General features: G+C 38.6%; 1 protein-coding gene across 1 annotated transcript in view; it reads left to right on the top strand.

The window, feature by feature from the left end:
- The first annotated feature begins 1,071 nt into the window (after positions 1–1,071).
- Positions 1,072–15,401, top strand: part of LOC131957039 (zinc finger protein ush-like) — a 40,431-nt gene continuing 26,101 nt past the window's right edge. Inside the window, exon 1 of the mRNA XM_059321743.1 lies at positions 1,072–1,552. Within this exon, the coding sequence (XP_059177726.1) occupies positions 1,513–1,552 (40 nt within the window). The 5' untranslated portion in view covers positions 1,072–1,512. The remainder of the gene's footprint in view (positions 1,553–15,401) is intronic.

The raw sequence follows: 15,401 nt of genomic DNA, 5'->3' as shown, positions 1-15,401 counted from the left end.
GTTTACCTATCACTTAATAAATTTCAATTTTTAAAAAAATTATTTGGTTAAAAATGCGAAACATGGACTAGATTCTAAATAAGCTTATCTATTATCTAGTATTACTCATTTTGACCCATTTTACATGTAGTAATTTGTTTCTGTATTGTTTTGATGTGAGTTTACTATGAATGGTGATCTAAATAATTTAAATTTGCTGTTATTCTGTTAAGCTTCATAATCGGCAAGTAATGATACTTAGTAGTTAGCAATAAATTCCATAGTAAAAGTAAATTAGGCTGCTAATGAATATATTAGAATAAATTTAAAATAAAAATTATTTTGTTATGTTTAGTTATCAGTAAAATTTATAAATAAATTTTAAAAAGCTGAGAGGGTTAGGAACAGTTCAATATAGGCCTATAAATCTAATTTCAACATAGCTACAACATAATTTTCGACCCAGCGTCTACATAATTATGCAGTCGAAAATCCCGATATTAAACATCTGATTTTATTGCTATTGATGGTCATTACATATTTAAAACTATTTATCATTATAAAAGTATATTTAACAACAACTCGTCCACGTCTACTTTACAAATCAATAAATGAGTATATTACAACTTTGGTTATTTTGAGTTCGTAAAACAGTTTAAATAACTGTATTGTACAGTATATATGTTGAAATAAATAAATAAATAAATAAATTTAAAAAATAAATTTAAAAAAATATAGGCCTTTATATATATATATATATATATATATATATATATATATAGACTATATATATATATATATATATATATATATATATATATATATATATATATATATATATATATATAATATATATTATGTATAATAAAGCCCATCCTGAATGAGTGTTGTTTCAATATAATCGGGCTATTTAAAGTGTAATAGTAGCCAACGTCAGTCTTACACTGAGTGAATTCAGTTATTTTAATATGTTGGTGTTGATGCTTGGTTTCCTTGTCAGGCATTCCTGCTTGGTTTCGATGCCAGTGTGGATCATAAACAGAAGGCGGGCGTGTATTAACGTATTGACCAGCTGGTGAGAAGTTTTTTTTTTAAAACTATACACACAACGAACAACGTGAGTGTGGGATGAGTGAGTGAGACAAGCCGGCACTTGAGTGTGAGTACTCACACGAGACACGTGAGTGGAATGGATTTAATGTTGTTGGTAAATCATCAAGGGACGCAACCTATGTCGGAGTTTAATTACTAGTAAAGGGACGCTATCCATGTTGTTAAGCCACTCTTCAACGGACGCCATCCCGTGCCTCACTACAACAAATGCCCAAGGGCCGCAACCACCTGTATCGGATTGTAATTACTAAGGGAAGCTACCCATGTTGGATTGCGATATCTCCTCAAGGGGCAGGCACCTATGTCGGGAAAATCTGGACATGTCAGCGACCAGTTCCTGGCAAATTTGGAACCCTACCACTTGCATTTATCGTCTGCTAATGTTCAGAACTCACGTCTGCTCCCTCGTCTGACGTCACCATGTCACGCAGAAAACAGTCGAACCCCAAACCGCTAAAACGTGAGTACTGACATTTTTTTTACACATTTTTTTTAAATTTTTACTTTTTAAAAAAACATCTTCAGGTTGTGTTACATATTTGTTGATTTTTTTGTTCCGAGTATTGCTAATCAATACCTAGGCATTAATTCGAATCTCTGTCCCTTACCTTCTTCCTGACCCGATCTCTAACCTTAAGCCTACCAAAGATTCCAATAAACAAGAAGCAAAACAAGGTACACTACTGTCTTGTCGCGTTTTTTAAAACCAAAATATTTGATACAGATTATGTTTAAAAATACCATAATATAAATAAGCTAAGCACTGAGTAACAGACACTTTATACCATACATTAGGTAAGGGTTTTAATAAGATTAGTATTAAGATTATGAATAGAGCAAAGCCTCTACCTTGTCTCCATAAGAATGTAATATTTTTAAAAAAAATGTAATCCCTAAATGCGTCTCCAGATCATCATTACAATATCATTATCCTTTTGATTATTATCATGCTCTTACATATTATCTCCCCCCTTACTTATTCTATATTTGTTACATATTACTTGCTTCCCTCGCTTATAATCGCATTTTACATATTATCTTGATTACCACCATCAACCTCTAGCTTATAATCATCAGTATATTGTTATTACCAACCTCTTGTTTATTATTATGATCCTATTGTCATCACCTTTCTATCGTTTTGCTTATTAATACTAATAATACCGTCCTCATCACAATCAACAGCATCAAAAATCAAGGCTGCACTTAACCTATCTACCTACAACCGCATTTTACCTCCCTTCCCCCTCCACTCCCCCCCTCCCCCTCTACCTCCATACCTCTCCCTTCACTCTCCATCTCCATCTCCCCATCACCACCTCCCCCTCCCCTCCACTTCCCCACCTCCCCCTCCATTTCCCTACCTCTCCCCTCACTCTCCATCGCCCCTCCACTCCCCACCTCCCCCTTCACTTCCCTACCTCTCCCCTCACTCTCAGTTTCCCCCCCCCCCACTTCCTCTCTCCCCTCCCCTTCACTCGCCACCTCCCCAGTATCCTACACATATTTTATTCCCTCATATTATGAATGACATCTGATGACATGTTTTTAGCTAATTAAAGTACTCTTTCTCCCATTGGAGATTAACATGTGGTTACCTACACGTTTATCGACCACCATGTACTTTATACACATTACCACTACACATAACCATAACAATATGCTACAAAATATACATTCCTAACTACTTCCGCTTAGCAGCGGTTCGCCTCAATCGAAACTAAATATCCAATTATTTAATAAAAAAAAACAAGAGTGCATAATATCGATTTTTTTAAAATGTCATACATAAATCTAGTAATAGTGGTTTGAAAATAAATTACAATGTTTCTTTAACAGAATATACAATGATTCGACTTAAATCAACTGAAATTTAAAAATCAAACTGATCTTATTGACATTCTATCGTCAGCCTTAGTCAATGTTACTACAACATTCTTCTACTGTGCTTATGTGTTGTTGCCTGTGTGTATGTATGTGTGTGTGCTGTGCTAAGATCGCCAGCTCAGATAACTACGTGTCGGCTCTGTCGAGATAATTTCCTCCAGATAAAAAGCTCGACTTTATTTCAGTCGGCCCCGGCGATAAGATCGACGATAAGATAGCTGTCAGTTCGCCGATATGCAGATTAGATAGGTCAGGACAGATAACCGCTACACATTGTTTAAAAGCGGAGAGGAATTGGGAGGGGGGGGGGGGAATAGTTGGAGGGTTGGATTTATCGCAAGGGGAGGGGGGGGGAAGAGATACAGTCAATAGATTTTATGATGTGTGTCAGCGTTGGTTGGTTTTTTTTTCTTTCTGTACACAAATATAGACAAAGGGTATTATGAATTGTAACGATTTGTTAGCAGGACCGACAACTGCTGTTTGACGCATGTTATTCTCTCTTACTTATCTACTCATTTATTCAACCATAGATCCACACATTTATATTTCTCAACTCATCAACCCCACCCCCCTTCTATTCAGTAGGTCTTTTCATGCCCCCCATCCGTGTACTCAGATGACCTTTACCACAGTCCAGTGTTAACCTTGAAGCCACTGCCCCTCACTCACTCAACCGTTACCCCCCCCCCCCCTCCTCCTGAGTAACCACAGCACACACTTGTATAACAACAACAGCTGACTCACCCTTTTGTCTGATAACAAAACACAACATGCATGTTTTAGTGGCTAGTAAAAAAAAACACAACATGCATGTTTTAGTGGCTAGTAAAAAAAAAAACACAACATGCATGTTTTAGTGGCTAGTAAAAAAAAATGTAGAATCCATACTTGCACTCAGCTTATTTTGTTTGAGCTTATTCTTGGTTGGTGTTCTCCCAACCGTCCCCCTCCCGCTTCGAACTTATTGGTCTTATAATCAACCCCACCCAAACGTATTGTTCTTATAATCAAACCCCACCTCCAGCCCCACAGCAACATGATACTATAACCTCCCACCCCGACGAATGGCTGTTGTAACTTCCCATCCTTGCCACTTTGTCTACCCCCCCCCCTTCTTCACCATCATTACCCCCTCCCCCCACCCACCCATTTTAACTCAGTCTCTTTTAGATTGCCTTAATTTTGTAAATCTAACTGGTCGTAGTGTTTACACTACTAAAAACTCGATGCATGATAGGCGAGGCGATTCGGTGCCGTGTGGAGGGGTGGGTTCGAATCCCGTCTGGCTAAAACTGCCCTGTTTTTTTTTTTCTTGGACTATATTCTGCATATGTCTACCTTTGCCGTTGAAATAACACAACAATAAAAATAGCTATATTATCGTTAAGGATGTTTTGTTCTATCACATGATCAGACAAGGACCGGGCGTATTGTTGTGAAGGGTGGGAGTGGGACATCGACAGTCGCCTACTGCAGTACACATGTTATAAAGGTAGGGGGGGATCTAAAATGTTAGTAAGTAACATGACTATATTGGTGTCAATCCTAACTGTGATGGTGTAAGCTTGTGTCATGCAATGATAACTTCATTAGATATCACATTGGATTAATGATACTTTATGGTTAGGGTCAAGTGGTTAAGAATGGAGAGTCCAAGTGTGTGGGAGGGAGAGAGATGCGATGTTTTGCTTAGTGTGGTGTGTGTGAGGGAGGTGAGGGAGGTGTTCCTGATCGCACTAGGTTCTATCTATTTATTGTGCAATGTCCAATGTTTTGGGGTATGAAAACTTGTTTTTTGGGATGCATCTATTTTTATCGGATAACCTAAATGGTTCTTATGGTTGTTTTTTTTTAATGTTAAATTGATGTTGAAAATGCTTATATGGATGCATCTTGTTTTGGGGGGGGGGGGGGGTTGGAGAGGGGTATGCATAATAATTCTTGAGGAACTTTATTTAGATTTTACCAAGTCGTTCTTTTATTACTCAGCGGTTCTCGATATATTACCAACCAAGCCGTTTTGCAATAACAAAGGTAGCCGTCAAACCCCCTTGATCAGGTCCCCTTGATCTCTGGTGCTGCTCATATGTGATGTGCTGTTGTAATGACACGTGTAGCCATCAAACCACCTTGATACTGACCCCCCAACCCTGTGCTTCCTAGATATGCTGTTGTAGCTGACTCGTGTAGAAACCCTCACCACCAGCCTGTTGATTCTTACAGCACTGACCTCATCAGAGATTATCTCTTTCGTCAAGCCAGCCAATGTCCCATCTAAGCTGCGCTACTAGTAAAATTACCGTCATGCGATTATGTAAAACACCACACCTCGCGTCGTTTTCAAAACACAGCACATAAAACATAAATTATGGATGCGATTATTTTTGAAGGAATATTGGTACATAGGGACGGCGTGGTCGAATGGTAGAGCGTTCGACTGCTAACCCGAACGTTTCGAGTTCGGAACCCTGACTCGAGTCCGCAGCACGTCCCTGAGTCCATCCAGCTCTGATGGGTACCTGCCTCACGTTAGAAAAAGTAAAGACCACTCCATCACCGAAACAGGTGAGCTCTACTTCACCTGCCCATGTTTGAACGAGTACTGTATGTTGGAACCTACAGTGCCGAATACCTTTAACTTCCATTAGGTCACGGTGACCCGACTCTCACCTGAAACACGGCCGTCTGGTACCATTCTTTAAAACCTTTTTACCGTGTCACGGTCCGTTTTTAAAACCCTTGTTATCTAAGGGGATTCAAGTTTTCGACAAGGCGCCACCTCGCATAATAAATATCCGGATCAATAACCAGGTGCGTTCCGGTATGGTGTTGTGTTGAGGAGGGGGGGGGGTGGACGACACACCTGGAGTAGGGATATGCTAACACCTGTAAGGTAGGTGAGCAGCCACCTGTTGAGCGGTGTTTTACTCACGTTTTTACAGCCGTATGCAGTTTTTAAAAGTGGTGTTTGGTAAATAAGAGTACCCATTTAGACCTAAGATCACAGGTGAAGTAGAGTTCGTCTGTTGCTTTGACTTCAACTTTTAAAGGGGTTATGTTATGTGTGCTCAGCCCTGTAGTCGGTCGCTTTTATTTTTTTCTAACTCGAGTCAGGTACTCAGAGCTGGGTAGTCAGGTACCCTTTAGAGCTGGGTAGTCAGGTACCCATTAGAGCTGGGTAGTCAGGTACCCATTAGAGCTGGGTAGTCAGGTGCTTATTAGAGTTGGGTTGTCTGGTACCCATTAGAGCTGGGTAGTCAGGTACCCATTAGAGCTGGGTAGTCAGGTAACCATTAGAGCTGGGTAGTCAGGTGCCTATTAGAGTTGGGTAGAGTCTGGTACCCATTAGAGCTGGGTAGTCAGGTGCCTATTAGAGTTGGGTAGAGTCTGGTACCCATTAGAGCTGGGTAGTCAGGTACCTATTAGAGTTGGGTAGAGTCTGGTACCCATTAGAACAGAGTAGAGTCAATGGCGCACAAAGACCCACTTTGGTACACAGCCTCTAAAATAGCGGTTTATTTAGGTGAGTAAAGATTAAGGTTACTTGGGTGAGTAAAGATTAAGGTTACTTGGGTGAGTAGTGATTAAGGTTACTTAAGTGAGAGAAGATTAAGGTTACTTGGGTGAGTAAAGATTAAGGTTACTTGGGTGAGTAAAGATTAAGGTTACTTGGGTGAGTAAAGGTTAAGGTTACTTGGGTGAGTAAAGATTAAGGTTACTTGGGTGAGTAAAGGTTAAGGTTACTTGGGTGAGTAAAGATTAAGGTTACTTGGGTGAGTAAAGGTTAAGGTTACTTGGGTGAGTAAAGATTAAGGTTACTTGGGTGAGTAAAGGTTAAGGTTACTTGGGTGAGTAAAGATTAAGGTTACTTGGGTGAGTAAAGGTTAAGGTTACTTGGGTGAGTAAAGATTAAGGTTACTTGGGTGAGTAAAGGTTAAGGTTACTTGGGTGAGTAAAGATTAAGGTTACTTGGGTGAGTAAAGGTTAAGGTTACTTGGGTGAGTAAAGATTAAGGTTACTTGGGTGAGTAAAGGTTAAGGTTACTTGGGTGAGTAAAGATTAAGGTTACTTGGGTGAGTAAAGGTTAAGGTTACTTGGGTGAGTAAAGATTAAGGTTACTTGGGTGAGTAAAGGTTAAGGTTACTTGGGTGAGTAAAGATTAAGGTTACTTGGGTGAGTAAAGGTTAAGGTTACTTGGGTGAGTAAAGATTAAGGTTACTTGAGTGAGTAAAGATTAAGTTTACTTGGGTGAGTAAAGATTAAGTTTACTTGGGTGAGTAAAGGTTAAGTTTACTTGGGTGAGTAAAGATTAAGTTTACTTGGGTGAGTAAAGGTTAAGTTTACTTGGGTGAGTAAAGATTAAGTTTACTTGGGTGAGTAAAGATTAAGTTTACTTGGCTGAGTAAAGATTAAGGTTACTTGGGTGAGTAAAGATTAAGTTTACTTGGGTGAGTAGTGATTAAGGTTACTTAAGTGAGAGAAGATTAAGGTTACTTGGGTGAGTAGTGATTAAGGTTACTTGGGTGAGTAGTGATTAAGGTTACTTAAGTGAGAGAAGATTAAGGTTACTTGGGTGAGTAGTGATTAAGGTTACTTGGGTGAGTAGTGATTAAGGTTACTTAAGTGAGAGAAGATTAAGGTTACTTGGGTGAGTAGTTATTAAGGTTACTTGGGTGAGTAGTGATTAAGGTTACTTAAGTGAGAGAAGATTAAGGTTACTTGGGTGAGTAAAGATTAAGGTTACTTGGGTGAGTAAAGTTTAAGGTTACTTGGGTGAGTAAAAATTAAGGTTACTTGGGTGAGTAAAGATTAAGGTTACTTGGGTGAGTAATGATCAAGGTTAGTTAGGTGATTAGGATACTTAGGATAGTAAAGATTAGGGTTACTTAGTTGAGTAAAGTTTAGGGCTAGTAATGTAGATAATACACAACCTTACGTGATGTGGGACGGCGTGGTGGGACGCTAGAGCACTAGCAGTATAATCTAGTTGTCGGCTACAGGTTTAAGTCTACATGCAGTCGCTGAGTCCTCTCAGCGCTAAACGATACTGGCTTAAGCTGGGTTTTAAAAGAAATAGATCTGTGTGTAATCCTACATAGGATATACTCACAAAAGGAGAGCAACTCTACTTTTACTTGTCTTGGATGTATTATTTTTTGTTAAAGTCACGTCGCCTGTTTTAACCCCCACACAAAACACCACACACGTTAATTATCTTAATTAAGCTTTGTTAATTTAAGAAAAGAAGAGAGAAAAAACCAATATCATTTGTTGCAGATTCCAGAATAAAAATATTACTAATCGTATTTTTATTTTCATGAGAGAGAAAAAAAAAATTGATCGTTTCGTTGTCGCGATTTCCAGGAGCGCTTTAAAACACGTAGAAAATGATTGGGTCGAGGAATTGAATCAGGTTGATGAAAATTCGCCTGGAATCGCTATGATATTAAGAAAGAAAAGCTTCTATCGGGCCCGGAGATCTGCAGGCCCCTTGCACGAGACAAGCCGGCTTTATCTCCCCCTCCTATCTCCCCTTCTTCAGAGTGGGTTATCTCCCCAAGACAGCGTCACCCAGTGTCTCTATCGGCAGCTCGCATCTTTCCCATTCGCGATGAAAAATATCGCATTTCCGCCTCGTCCACGCACTGAAATCAAAGAACTGAATAAACCCAATTTTTAATGGTTATCGTTGGAGGTTTGGGGGAGGGGGGGGGGGGTGGTGTTAGTGGACCGTAGGGGTGTATGGGGTAAGGAGGGGGGGGTCTTCGATATCTCCCGTACGTCGTCAACAAGAGCGAGTCAGTGAGTTCCATTCATGAGCGTGATTTGGTCCCGTGTCCAGTGGATGATAAGGCCCCCCGACCTGAAATGGAAGCGATAAATTATTGGAGAAAAGGAGAAGAAAAAAAAAATCTGGATTTTTTTTTAAAGAGAGCGCCGTGAGTGATCTAAGAGTAGTGATAAGGGGAGGGGGTGTAGATTTAAGGGGTGTCGGGAGGTGGGGGTGACTGTCGGGGACTAGATTATTCTGGAAGAGTTTTAGGAATGGCGATGGAGAGACGTGGACGTAAGGAGAGATGAAATATCACGTGTAGGTTTACTCACCAAGTCCATGACTTTTTAATACTTGGTATAATGATCATATACGGTAATATACTGACCACAGTGAAATACTGACCACGGCGATATAGTGACCATGTTGGATCTCGGTGATATACGGTAATAAACTGACCACAGTAATATACTGAACACGGTGATATACTGACCACGATGATATACTGACCATGCTCGTATAATTATCTCGGTAATATACAGTCATATGCTGAACATAATGTTAAAGTTCTAACTGACCACGGTGATACACTGACCATGCTGATATAAGTATCACGGTTATATACTAACCATGTTGATATAATATAACGATAATATACTGAACTTAGTAATATAGTTACCATGGCGACATATTGACCATACTGACCACGATTATATATACTTACCATAATGATATACTGACCACGATGGTATAATTACCACGGTTATAAACTGATCACGACGCCATACAGACAATGACGATAAACTGACCACAATGTTATACTGACCACGGTGTTAATCGTTACTAACCACTGTCATAAACTGACCATCTTACGGTCGGGCTGGGGGCCACATCTTTGGCAGCATATAACACCTTGTTTCCGGGTAAAAATGTTAAAGGGTCTAAAATGGCACGCAAATGCCTGATTTTCTGGGGGGGGGGGGGGGGATTGTTTAAAACACGTTTGATTATAATTTCTTAAGAAAACAAACAGATGGATACAAAACATGATACAATCTCTTTTTATTTTAACGTGACAGTAATAAAACCTTACACCAACATTTTTTTTAATTTTAAATTTTCTTTTTGCTCATTACCTCCGGTTAATGCCGCGTTCCATAAATACGAATAAAATTACCAGACGAGAGCCGTGTGAGTCTATCAAAAGTGGTTATCACGTTTCGCTTTCGGGGCGCAATCTGTCGTCAACGGGCAATCTCGCGAGATCTCCAAGCTTTTGTTGCAGTTAATGAGTAGCCACCGCCCCCTTCCGTTGCGGCGTGTGGCCAGTTTTTTTTTTGTTGGTGCGCATGTTGTTTTTTTTTCTCTCCCCTCTACTGCTCACTTGTTCAAATCATGCCTGATGGAGCTCACCTGCTAACAGCTGGGAGGGGAATAAATGTGTTGACGTGCTAGAGTGTTCGATAAGGTGGGGGAGGGGGGGGGGGGCGTTTGTTGGATTAAATAGGGGGAGGGTACATGATAGACTTGACATTCGATGTACTAGAAGGGGAAAATTATAGACTTGACATCTGATTAACCGAGGGGATGATAGACTTGACATTTGATGAACTAAAGACGGGGAAAAATGATAGTTTTGACATTTTATGAACTACAGGGGGGGGGATGATAGACTTGACATATTTGATGAACTAAAGACGGGGAAAAATGATAGTTTTGACATTTTATGAACTACAGGGGGGGGGGGAATGATAGACTTGACATATTTGATGAACTAGATGGGGAAAATGATAGACTTTACTTTTGATGAACTAGAGGGGGGAAAATGATACTATGTTTATACTTTCAAACAACCTACAGTTAAGTAGTCAATTGGTAAAATATATTGTTTTGACAGGTCACATAATTAATATATTTTTTTTTTTAGGTATAATGATTATGTGATGAAATTTAAAGAGTTTTATTGTGTTTTTTAAGCATGTCTTAGTTACACTTGGTTTATTTAGCTATTCTTGTGTAAGTTATTTCCCTTGAATGAAATTTTGGTATTTGGATTTCAAAATGGGAGATAATTCGTTCTTTAACTCTACATTCATTTCAAATTCCTGTACCGTAATTAAATTGACTGCATACTCATAAATACAACTTTAAGTTATTATTTACTATTGTAAAAAATTATATAGAGCAGAAGTTCAAAACAAAATAGTTTGGTAAGTTATTTTTTTAAGCATTATCAAGTTGAAAAACAAATACATCAGTAGCCGTTGTAGGTTGCAATACTTAATATTAGTAGACATATAGAATGGGATAGTGCAACTAAAGCGTCTTAAATCGTTTTAGTCGCAAATTAATCATCTGATTAATTAAGTGTCTTTCTAATATTTTTCACCCCCTCCTAAAGTATTATAATTGTAGGCTGAAATCTATAACATTTATAACCTTTTATTTTCAAACACTAAACATCGTTACATAATCACACAATATAGACATTTTACAATTATAACTAAAGCAAGTCAAGCTTAAAACAGGTAGGTTCAGTTCTGGAACTCACCTTGGGAGGTCTGCAGGCGAAGGAGGAAAGTAAAATTTGATTTTGAAGTCCACATATTAATTATAACGTGTATGCAAATTAATATACCACTTTTAATTCGTTGTTTTCTTATACAAATGTATTATTAATTAATTTGTGTAAAAGGGGGTATTTTAATAAGTTTTGCCTAGGGCGCTAAATAACCTGGTCCCGGCACTGCCCCCAATTCCATCCGCTTCATACGTGAACGATATGTTCGTTTGGCGATGTATTGTTCGAAATGACTCAAAAAATATACAGATGCAACAACAGTTAGCCCCCCTTCCCCAATACTATTGTGCAGGGGTCTCCAAACAACGGCCCAAGAATGAAATACGTGAAATTTTTTTTAGAGCAAACGTGGATCTCGGGTGGGGGCGGGGGTGGTTGAGACTTGAAATTTGTATATATTTTTACATAAATTATATTTCGTTGGGGGGGGGGGGGGGGCTGAAGGGGCGGTAGACGTTCTTCGGGGGGGGGGGGGGGGCGACACGACCCTGAAGAGATGTCTTAAAGAAACTCTGGCCCCCGAACTGATATTTGATAGTTAATGTGGCCCTCGGGCAGAAAAGTTTGAAGACCCCTGAACTAGTTGATAATGTATTCTAGACATGATTAATGAAATGGGGAGAATTGATAGACTAGACATGTTTTGATGGACTAAGGGAAAACTGATAGCTTATTATAAGGATGTTTGATGAGTTATGGAGAAAATTCATAGCTGTGTTTGATTATTGTGGCCTAATATTTATAGGATAAGAGAAAATACTTTATAGATCATAGATTTATATTTCGATAAGAAATCATATTTCGGAACACAAGATTTTTTCGAACCGGATATAAGATCTTTTATGAACCGGACCCCAAAGTCGTGTTTGAACTGGACCATAAGATCTTGTTTGAACCGGACTAAAAGATCTTGTTTGAACCGGACTACAAGATCTTGTTTGAACCGGACTACAAGATCTTGTTTGAACCGGACTACAAAATCTTGTTTGAACCGGACTAAAAGATCTTGTTTGAACCGGACCATAAGATCTTGTTTGAACCGGACTACAAGATCTTGTTTGAAGTGGATCATAAAATCTTGTTTGAACTGGACTACAATATCTTGTCTGAACCGGACTAAAAGATCTTGTTTGAACCGGACTACAAGATCTTGTTTGAACCGGACTACAAAATCTTGTTTGAACCGGACTAAAAGATCTTGTTTGAACCGGACCATAAGATCTTGTTTGAACCGGACTACAAGATCTTGTTTGAAGTGGATCATAAAATCTTGTTTGAACTGGACTACAATATCTTGTCTGAACCGGACTAAAAGATCTTGTTTGAACCGGACTACAATATCTTGTTTGAACTGGATCATAAGATCTTGTTTGAACCGGACTACAAAATCTTGTTTGAACCGGACTACAAAATCTTGTTTGAACCGGACCCTAATATCGCTCTCGCGTCAAACGAAAATGTTTAACCTTCGTGATTCTTACCCCGTCCATATTTTTATTTATTCTACTCACAACTTCTGGCGGCCATTCGCCACGTGCTCCTTAAAGCAGACGATCTTATCTGGGTAGAGCGAACCCATAACACAGAAATCATGATAGAACATTCCCCCCCCCCCCCCCCACTACTACCCCCCCCCCCCCGCACAATATTCCACACGCCCTCTCAACACAGGCCCCTACCGTCATTGTTAGGCAAAGGGAGGGCACACGGCCCGGTGTGTTTTCTAATTATGTTTTCCTCCCGATGCTAATCAGGGCAATGCTATTAAATTTTATCTTCCAAGCGAAAATTGTATTCTAGATGGCCAGATACCAGCCTATCGAGATGGCCAGATACCCGCCTATAGAGATGGCCAAGATACCATTCTATCTAGATGGGGCTGATATAACTTTATATTGATGGTCAGATGCAGTCGATCCCCAGTGCTACTGGCCCCGCAGATGTTGAGATAACAGGGAAAAAGCTGCGCGCGCATGTGGATATTGATCATCTTATGTAGATTGTGTTTACTGGTTGGGATTCATTGTAAAACTTTAAACATGACATATAAAAAATATTATTGTAAAAAATGTGGATATTGATCATCTTATGTAGATTGTGTTTACTGGTTGGGATTCATTGTAAAACTTTAAACATGACATATAAAAAATATTATTGTAAAAAATGTGGATATTGATCATCTTATGTAGATTGTGTTTACTGGTTGGGATTCATTGTAAAACTTTAAACATGACATATAAAAAATATTATTGTAAAAAATGTGGATATTGATCATCTTATGTAGATTGTGTTTACTGGATGCGATTCGTTGTAAAATTTTAAACACGACATATAAAAATATTATTGTAAAAAATTGATCATCTTATGTAGATTGTGTTTACTGTATAGCATTCGTTGTAAAACTTTAAACACGCCTTATAAAAATATTGTAAAAAAATGTGGATATTGATCATCTTATGTAGATTGTGTTTACTGTATAGCATTCGTTGTAAAACTTTAAACACGACATCTAAAAATATTATTGTAAAAAATGTGGATATTGATCATCTTAAGTAGATTGTGTTTACTGGTTGGGATTCGTTGTAAAACTTTAAACACGACATCTAAAAATATTATTGTAAAAAATGTGGATATTGATCATCTTAAGTAGATTGTGTTTACTGGATGGGATTCGTTGTAAAACTTTAAACATGACATATAAAAAGTGTATTACAGTAAAAAAAAATCATTCGAAAAACCTCAGTTTAAAAAATGTATACAAACAGAATAATTTTTGTCAATTTTGTTGTTGTAGTTTTTTAAGGCAAAACAACATGTTGTGCAACAAAGATTAATTAAGTAACTTGGGCCAATGTAAAAGGGGTGAGGGTGGAACTTTATTGCTTCATGTAAAGGTTGGGAGGGGAGGGGCTGTTTTTTTTAGTAACAATAGCCATTGGGTTTTTTTTTTTTTTTAAATAGGGTAATAATATCTATATGTATCATACAATGTTCTCCAATAGTGCGTACGTCTTTTGCAATATAATGCGTATGTCTTCTGTTTTATATAGGCAATATATCTGCTTTGCTATTGTGTGTACGGCTGCTCTACAACATTAGATGTAAATATATTTGTCACAGCCCTTTGTGTGACTGGGTTCACGATATAAACTAAAAGGAAATACCAACCACATTACTGGAGATTTCAAAATTTTATTAACATTAGACCTACATATTCAGAATGATATTCAGCAGCTTCACTACTCAACAAACACCACTTTCAATTTCGTCATCTTTCTTGTTCTGCCGCCTTCTACCTCCCGCTTCCTTTCCTTTCGCGCATGCGCACACCCACACTATATTTTATATTTTATCTCGCCTTTTTACTACACACACTCGCAACATACATTCATATACATTTAACTGTTATAATATTTGATGTCCTCAAGTGCATATGCCTGCTGTTCTCTAGTGTATATATGTGCTGTTCTCTGCTGTTTATGTCTGTTGTCTTCGTGTAATGATTATGCCTGCTGTTCTACATTGGGAAGCGAAACCAAATCAAGCAACCGGTTAAGAATTTCATATAACCGGAAGCTTGAGAACTTATTTAGTTCGTAAACTTGTTAAAGTAAAGAACTTATTTAGCTCGAGAACTTATTTAACTCGAGACCTTATTTAGCTCGAGAACTTATTTAACTCGAGAACTTATTTAGATCGAGCACTTATTTAACTCGAGAACTTATTTGACTCGAGAACTTATTTAGCTCGAGAACTTATTTAAGTCGAGAACTTATTTAGCTCGAGAACTTGACTAGCACGCAGCAGCCATCTAACATGAAGAACTTCCTTAACTCGCAGTACCGGTAAAACACTCACAAAACCTGGTTAACCTGCAGACTAATTTTCACACAATCGCCGTCTTTTACAATTCACGATTAGCAAAGGGGAGACTATCGCGGTCCTATCTCGCCTCCCATTACAGGGGCGATAACTGGATGTTTATCCTGGACGCTATTATCTCCCCTGGACCAGATCTCAAATGGACGCCACCTTAAGCAAGATGGCGCGGCCGGCGACTCGAAG

This window comes from Physella acuta, unplaced genomic scaffold (genome assembly GCF_028476545.2).
Source record: "Physella acuta isolate Inbredline_101_S28 unplaced genomic scaffold, ASM2847654v3 ptg001197l, whole genome shotgun sequence".
In the NCBI taxonomy this organism is placed as follows: domain Eukaryota; kingdom Metazoa; phylum Mollusca; class Gastropoda; family Physidae; genus Physella; species Physella acuta.
Note: the sequence above shows the minus strand (reverse complement) of the source record. Positions and strands in the feature narration are given on the sequence as shown.